Here is a 9,291-nt window from a genome sequence, read left to right as displayed (position 1 = left end):
TAACTCCATCCCTAGTGAATATAAGAACCTAAGAACCCTAAAATTTCAATTCTCCACAAATAAGTCCGAGTACGCACTCGTCACCTCGCGTACACGAGCTACAATCAACACAAAGACTCAAATCCTAAGGGAAAGTCCCCCACACAAGGTTAGGCAAGATACTTACCTCGCTTTGCAACCAATTTAAGATTCCAACAAGCCTTTGTATCGTGAATTCGTGCCCGAAATTCTCAAATCTAGTCATAAACAATTCAAAATACTCAACACGAATCGTAGAAACTAATTCCATATGAATTTACACATTTTCCGAATTAAAATCCGAAATTTAGCTCAAAATTGCCTATGGGACCCACGTCTTGGAATCTGACGAAACTCATAAAATCCGACAACCCATTCCGATACGAGTTTAACCATACAAAAATTATCGAATTCCGATGTCAAATGGACCTTCAAATCCTAAATTTTTGTTTTTGGAAAGTTTTACAAAAACTACAATTTCTTTCATCCAAATCCGAAATAAACAATGAATATTGATATAGATTTATGAAATGTAATCACTTCCAGATATAGAACACTTACCCATGACGAAATCGTGAAAAACCCCTTTGATATTGCCCATATCCAAGCTTGAATGACCAAAAATGGAAGAAATTTCGGACCCCTTCGGTTTTTACACTGTCCAGGGGTATTATAGGGATTTTACATTCCTTGCCATGCTCTTTCCTCGCTCCCGCCACGCTCACAGGCAGAAAACTTTCGAATCGGCACGGTCGCGGCGCGGCCGCGCGCCTGGGCGCACTTATGATACAGGTCCAGTAAAATGGTCATAACTTTCTGTATACACCTTCAAATGATGAACGGTTTAATGCGTTGGAAACTAGAACCAAAGAGCTTTAATTTGATAGGTTATGAATCATACAAATCCTTATATACATGTAGATATGCTCGTCCAAAGTGAAGTCTTGTGCGTACTCATTTACAACTTTAGTATATTATGAATTTTTCCATCTTGGCTTAGACTTAGGACTTTCCTTAGACCCCATATATCTTATAGTATGAATCGTACACTTGCTATCATATCCAATTGGTATTCATAATGGTAATAGATCTCTTTCACATATAAAATAATATAATTAGAACACGTCAACTTTCTTCTTTAGCCAAAATGTGCCGAATTGTCCTGTGGACTTTCAAATCCAAATTCGGACATACGTCTAAGTCCGAAATCACCATACGAAGCTATTAACATCATTAACATTCTAATTTGGGGTCTTTTGCTCAAAAGTCAACTCTTTCCATTTGCTTCAAAAATAAGATTTTGATTTTCTTTAAATTTAACTCCGAATCTTACGAAAAATCAAACTTGACCATACATGCGGGTCATAATGCGTATTACGAAGCTGCTCGAGGTCTTAAGCCGTTGAATAAGACGCTAATTCTTAAAATGACAGGTCGGGTCGTTACATTGCATAACACTATTTAAAACGTAGCCACTTTTGAAAGAGTTTTGTACTCTCAGTTAAGGGTTTTCAGCATAAATATTATCATTAGGGTAATCTTGAGTAGGTGTGTCTTGAATTTTCGAATATAAAAAGTGAGTTTAAATCATGTGAATGTTATTGAAAAAGTTTTTTTTTCTTATATACAAAATTCCATGGAGTAAATTAAAACAACATTCAAAAATATTTTAAGAAAAGCTTGTTTTCTTTTTCCAATAGCTTTTATATACAAGATTTCCTTGAATAATTAGAATAACATCTAAAAATTACCGTTGTTGCAAGCTTGAAGAAGTAGGTTTTGAATTTCAATTTTTTTTAAAAAATCTAATGGGTGTTGTTGGAAATTAAAAATATTTAAAGTTAAAAAAAGGACTATATAAACTAGGGTTGTACATCGGTCAGATCATATCAGATTTAGCACATTTCGGATTGTTAATTCGGATTATATTCGGATTTTATAACATGCAATCCGAATTGGATCGAATTTTAAAGTTGAATAGGGTAAATATTTCAAATTTTCGGATCGGATTGTACGCCTTATTAAAGCTACTAACAATCTAATCGGCTATTGCACTTTTTAAGACTACTGCCACTCACCGTTCTAGTAAATTGAAATGCAACAAATGTCTATCATAGCAATAGATAAAATAAAATAAACTGAAATTCCAAACAAATGTCTAATAAGGGAGAAGTGACATTGTCCATCGATAGGAAGGAGAGACTAAGAATGAGAGACATAGAGATAAGATTTAAGAGAAGCGGACAGAGCAATCTGAAGAGAGGTTAGAGAGACAGACTTCGATACAAACTAGGAAAAAGAGAGTTTAAAGAGAGGCGGATGAAATGATAAGACTTAACCCTAAAAATGTAAGTCTAATATTTATATATGTCCATATAATTCGGATTTCGGGTCGGAGTGCATTAAAATTATACCAATCTTAATCCAATCCAAATATTCGAACTATTAAAAAATCCAACCCATATGCAATCTGAATATCCAAAAAATCCAAATAGAGTAGATCGGTTCAGATTCTCAGATATCCGATCCAAATGCACAATCCTAATATAAATTACTCTCAGTTTGGCATATATCTACCAATAACTACGACATTTTGCACTAGATAAAGAAGGACGTTTGAAAGACATAAGAGCTTGAACTCATATATGTCACCTCCAACAACTTCAGACAAAAATGTAAGAAGTTTGGCCTTGGCAAATCATGTTAGAACATGCGCAATGGAAGCAAGCATACAAGCCATGCATCAAATACATGTAAACTAGACAACACAATAATAACAGGATTAGAAGCACTAACCTCTTGAAATAGTTGCACAAATCCTCCAAATAGCAAGAATCCAGGGCTGCAGTCTTCTGCTATATGCCTGGTAAAACCTTTGGACGATTTTGCTTTTGGGTAGGCAAGAACAATACAACTCTAAAATGTGAGTTATTGGGTGAAATTAGTCTTCCTTTAATAGAGTTATTTTGTCCGAAAATCCTCCTCAAAAAACGTGTAGGATTCTCCTTCTACAAGTAGAATCCTACTCCAACTCTATTAGATAACTTTTCTCCCAAGTCACTTTTTACCCAAGTCTTGTCCAGGTTTTTACTAGGTATAGCAGGGACCACAGAAATAATAAGAGGCTACCAATTATAGTATTAATTCGAAATTAGCATGAATTAATTCTTACTATATTCTTACTATAATTAATTGCAATTTATTCCACTAAAATACTGCAATTGAACTCCTCAATATGAATTTCGAAAATTCAATAACACTTATTTTAACTCCCTATGTTAAGATCTCAAATATCAGTTAATTAAATTAAATCAATGAAAATTTAACTTAATCAACTAATTAAATCCTTTACAATTCCTCTTAAAACATTTCATGTGACGGATACAAAATCCACCGGCCGATTTTTCACATGAAAACTTATAAGCTTACATAAAAGGGTATCATCAAACTCAAAACCGAGTCATGGATTCTATCAACTAATTATTATTCACAAATGTTATTCGTTATTGTCCAATCTATTAGGCATACACTAACTCTAAATACAGTCGTACCTTTTAATAAATCAAAACAATAAATAAATTATATTGATCATAATAATTATATCAAGATTAAGAGTATAAGCTCATTTAATAAATTAGAGAAAATATTTTATATATTCAGTACAAAAATATCTTTTCTCTACTTGGTTCGTACAATATACACTTAGTATACTAGCACAAGAAGTAGGAGTAAAACTACTCCCATAATCAAGACAAATTATACTATAATCTTGTGCTACAATCATCAAGATATTTTGTCTAACAATATCTTTGATTGTGAACATAGTTTATTAATTATGAGAACCAACAATTTAATCTTCTGTGCATGAGCTAAGACTCCATACAATAAATCTACTACATAATTAAAAGGACACACATGTAACAACTCATCTGTTTAAAATAGTACTTCATTGAATTGAATAAATTAAATAAATAATTGTTCCATAAAGAATAAAATATAATATTATGTCTAAACCGCATGGTTAATAGTATATCCCAACAATCTCTCACTTAGACTCATAACCATGCGTCTACTACTCTAACACCCATTCCTTCTACATGCTTGTCAAAAATCTTCTGTGTCAAGCTTTTTGTAAACGGTTCTGCCAAATTGTCCTCTGACGCAATCTTCAACACTCTTGCATCACCTCTCTGAGTTATGTCCCGAATTAAGTGATATTTACGCTCAATATGCTTACTCCTTTTATGGCTTCTTGGTTCCTTCGAGTTTGCAACTGCACCACTATTGTCACAATAAAGTACAATTGGTGCTTGAACCAAAGGAACCACATTAAGCTCTTTCAGAAAGTTCATGAGCCAAACGACCTCTTTAGATGCCTCAGATGCAGCCACATATTCGGCTTCCGTGGTGGAATCAGCAACACATGATTGCTTGATGCTCCTCCATTATGGCTCCACCTCCTAAGGTAAAAACATATCCTGAGGTAGATTTTCTAGAGTCTCTATCTGACTGGAAATCTGAATCAGTATAGCCAATGGGTGCAAGATCACCTGAGTGATACACCAGCATATAATACCTAGTCCTCTTCAAGTACTTGATTATATGCTTAAACTTGATGAATTCAGTATTAATGTTTATCATCACACTTTTAATTTTTGAGCTTAATATTTAAGTTTATTCAAAATTAGTGATTGTTCATACATAATTCATCTATTTTTTTGCGCCAAAAATAATAAGTTCAGTCAAATTTATTAAAACCGTCCCCTATCTTCCTTTTTTTTATTTGTTTTTTTTTTAAAGGTCCTCCATCTACCTTGAAACACAGAGAGCAACTAAAGTAGAAATTTCCAGAGAGCAATGTCGGCCAGTGTTCTCGACTAGGGTTAGGCTGAAATCTACTAACCATGACAACAACAAAGCAGATGTCAGGTCTAGTACATAACATAGCATGCATAAGACTCCCTACAGCAGAAGCATAAGGGACACCCTTCATCTTTTCTATCTCATCAGTCGTTTTTGGGGACTGATCTTTTGACAGAGAGATTCCATGTCTAAAAGGAAGAAACCCTTTCTTGGAATCGTGCATGCTAAACCTGGTGAGAATAGTATCAATATAAAGTGCTTGGGACAAGCCTAATATCCTTTGCTTGCGATCTCGCATAAGCTTGATCCCAAGGATATATGTTGCCTGTCCCAAGTCTTTCATATCGAAACGTGAGGACAACCATTCTTTTACTAAATTCAACATGCTCACATTATTTCCTGTGAACAAAATATCATCTACGTATAAAACCAAAAATGTAACTTTATCTCCATCCACTTCTTATAGACACAAGACTCATTTTCACATTGATCAAAACTAAATGTTTTAATCGATGCGTCAAAACAAGTGTTCCATGCCCTAGAAGCTTGTTTTAATCCATAAATGGATTTCTTTAATTTACACAACATGTTCTCATTGCCACTTTTTATGAAAACAACTGATTGTGCCATATAGATGCACTCATCAAGACTTCCATTTAGAAAAGCGGTCTTGACATCCATTTGCCAGATCTCATAATCGTAATGAGCAGCAATGGATAAGAGAATCCTAATGGATTTAAGCATGGCTACTGGTGAAAAGGTTTCCTCATAATCGATCTCTTCTTTTTGAGTAAACCCTTTTGCAACAAGCCTAGCTTTAGAAGTTTGCACTTTTTCATATACTCCTCTCTTTTTCTTATAGATCCATCTACAACCTATGGGTTTGACTCCAGTAGGTGGTTCTACAAGATCTCAGACTTGATTGGAGTACATAGACTCCATTTCAGATTTCATAACATCAACCTATTTATCAGCATCTGTATCATGTAGTACTTCGTTGTTATTAATAAGTTATGTATTAGGCTCTTCAGGGATTCTATCATAAGATTCTCCCAAGAGCGCAAACCATAGAGGTTTCCTAATAATTCTCCCACTACGACTAGTCACTATAGGTGGAGGCTGATTTTGTTGTTGAATCGCAATATTATTTTCTGGAACTGAAACCTCAATGTTATCCTCCAACTTTGCAGTGCTAAGATATCATTAACTTCTTCCTGGAGTACATGCTGTATAACAATTTCGGGTTGTTCAACAATCTGAGGTTGCTCAATAATCTAAGATTGCTCAACATTACTCCCACTACTTTGGGATAGTGAGATGTCAGGCAATTGCTCTTATGCATTCTGCTGCCTATTGACATTTCTCCCACTACGATAATGCAGTGGTATGTCAATACTGGCTTCCGGGATACGTTCTAGAGATGAGTCTTTAGTTACTCCATTGTTTAATTCCTATAAAACTAGTTTACTTCTAGGAATATTGTTCGTTAGATAGTCCTCTTCTAAAAATCTGGCATTTGTCGTAACAGTTACCATCTTTTCTTTGGGACAATAAAACAAACCACCTTTAGTTCCTTTTGGATATCCAATAAAAATGCATACTTCTGTCCTTGATTCCAATTTATCCGCTTTCCCTTTTAGCACATGTGTTGGACAACCCCAAAACCGAATATGATATAAACTTAGCTTGCACCCAGTCCACAATTCTACTGGAGTTGAAGGTACTGACTTTGAAGGAACCAAATTTAGAATGTAGTTTGTTGTTTCTAAAGCATATCCCCAAAAAGAAGAAGGCAAATCGGAATAACTTAACATTGATCTAACCATTTCCATAAGGGTCCTATTTCTTCTTTCTGCCACATCATTTTATTGTGGTGTTCCTGGAACAGATAATTGAGATGTAATTCCATTATCTGATAAGTATTTTATGAATTCCGCAGAAAGGTATTCACTACCACGATTAGATCGCAATGTTTTGATATATTTATCATGTTGTTTCTCCGTTTCCGTCTTAAATTCTTTGAATTTCTCAAAGCATTCAAACTTATGTCGCAACAGATAAATATATCCATATTTTGAGTAATCATCTGTGAAAGTCACAAAATACTCAAAACCACCTCTTGCTTATATATTCATAGGGCCACACAAATCAGAGTGAATTAATTCTAGCTTATCACTGGCTCTATTTCCTTTTGAGGGAAAATGTCTCTTGGTCATTTTGCCTTATAAATAGGATTCGCATGTTGGTAATGAATCCACTTTCAATGAACTCAAAGGTACATCAGAGACCAATCTCGAAATCCTATTTAGATTTATATGGCCTAGACGTAAGTGTTACAAATAAGTTTGACTCAATTCAGAAATATGTTTTCTTTTATGTGGTAGGTTAATGTTATTTAGTTCTTTTGGTTGTTGTAGCACATAAGGAGATATATCAAGAATAAAAAGGTCATGTACTCTAGTAGCAGTCTAGATAAAACATTTATTAAACTTAATAACAACAGAGTTATTAGCAAAATAAATATTATAACCTGCATCCATTATTTTCGAAACCGAAATCAAATTCCTTCTAATAGAAGGTACATAGAGAACATCTTTTAAAACTAAAACTCTATCACTATTAAACGAAACTCTAATATCTCCTAAAGCTAAAGCTGGTGTTGGCTCGCCATTGGCTTGAAAAACGCAAACTTCATTCTCACTTAGCCGCCGCATTTCCTGAAACCCCTACAAAGTAGTGCAGATGTGATTAGTGGCTCCCGAATATACACACCAAAATATGGTAGAAACAGCCGCTAAAAAAGTTTCAACGACATTTAAATTTGAATTACCTTGCTTATTCAACTTTGCCAGATAGGCAGGGCATTGATTCTTGTGATGCCCAGGTTGCTTGTAATGATAGCACTTGCCTTTGGGCTTTTTCACACCAGCCACACCACTAGGTGCCAGAACCTTTTGAGCCTTCTTCTTTTTCTTATTGCCTTTCGACTTAGAAACCGAAGCTTTCTCAACATTGAGTGGCACAATTGGAGCTTGTTGTTTGATAATAGATTCTGTTGCTTGCAGCTCATTCAACAATTTCGCTAGTGACAAATCCATTTTGTTCATATTATAGTTCAAGCAAAACTTGCCTTTGGGCTTTTTCACACCAGCCACACCACTAGGTGCCAGAACCTTTTGAGCCTTCTTCTTTTTCTTATTGCCTTTCGACTTAGAAACCGAAGCTTTCTCAATATTGAGTGGCACAACTGGATCTTGTTGTTTGATAATAGATTCTGTTGCTTGTAGCTCATTCAACAATTTCGCTAGTGACAAATCCATTTTGTTCATATTATAGTTCAAGCGAAACTGTTGAAAACTGTCAGGCAGAGTCTACATGACCATCTCAACTTGAGACTCTTTATCAATCACAGCTCCAAGGACCTCCAGTTCATTCAAAATAACTCATCATCTTCAGAACATGGTCCCTGACCAATGATTCTTCAGCCATCTTGGTGTTTAAAAGGGCTTTCATGGCTATCTGCTTAGCTGCACGATTTTGCTCACCGAACATCTTTTTGAGACTTTCGAGCATATCATAAGCAGACCCCATAGACTGATGTTGATGTTGCAAAACATTCGCCATAGAGGCAAGAATGTAACATCGCGCCATCTCATCAGCCTTAACCCATTTGTCATAGGCCTTAACCTGATCATCAGTAGCATTTTCAGGTTTTTCTGGGCACTCTTCAGTGATTACAAATTTGTAAACTTCAGCAGTTAGGACAATATCAAGGTTCCTTTTCCAGTCAACATAATTCAGTCCTTCTAACTTGTTTTGGTTCAAAATTAAGGTAAGTGGATTGAATGAAGACATGGTTAATCTGAGAGATATTAACATTAAATATATCATTAGTTATGTATTTAGAATAATTAAATTCAAAACAGGACATTGCACATATAACCATGCTCGTTGAATAGTTAGATTCGTTAGGGAAACTTAACTATTCATGCAAAATATATGAGTGATATAATATATTAACCCCATAAAACAGGACCAACTCAGATGGAGAGTAAACTATTAATTTAAGATAGGTAAATATCACATTTATAAACTCTAGTTTCATTCAATCAACATGTAGCTCAGTTGGAGAGTTAATACAAGTAATCAAATAACTAGAGACATCTATAATGAATTTATCCAATGTGGAAGAAGACCTATGTCAACATATAAATTCATTACATTACTATAAAATATGATTGGAAACAATGAGAATTGAACCCTACCATCACAGATTTCTTTAAAACATTTTTTTTATTAATTTGTTTTTCCAGAAAATAGAAAAATGGCCAAAAACCTATCTAAAAGACCCCGAATGCCCAAAAACCGACATACCTCATAGGCTTATACCAATAACTATTGCTCACTGGG

The 9,291-nt window shown here is 34.7% G+C and overlaps 1 protein-coding gene across 1 annotated transcript; it reads right to left on the bottom strand.

The window, feature by feature from the left end:
• Window positions 1-8,310: 8,310 nt before the first annotated feature.
• On the bottom strand, window positions 8,311-8,736 carry LOC142176065 (uncharacterized). The gene has a single exon (XM_075243125.1). It carries the CDS (start codon window positions 8,734-8,736, stop codon window positions 8,311-8,313), a length of 426 nt encoding a protein of 141 aa, XP_075099226.1.
• Window positions 8,737-9,291: the final 555 nt, after the last annotated feature.

Source organism: Nicotiana tabacum, chromosome 22 (assembly GCF_000715075.1).
Source record: "Nicotiana tabacum cultivar K326 chromosome 22, ASM71507v2, whole genome shotgun sequence".
Classification (NCBI taxonomy): Eukaryota; Viridiplantae; Streptophyta; class Magnoliopsida; order Solanales; family Solanaceae; genus Nicotiana; species Nicotiana tabacum.
This window is presented reverse-complemented; position numbering and strand designations above follow the sequence as displayed.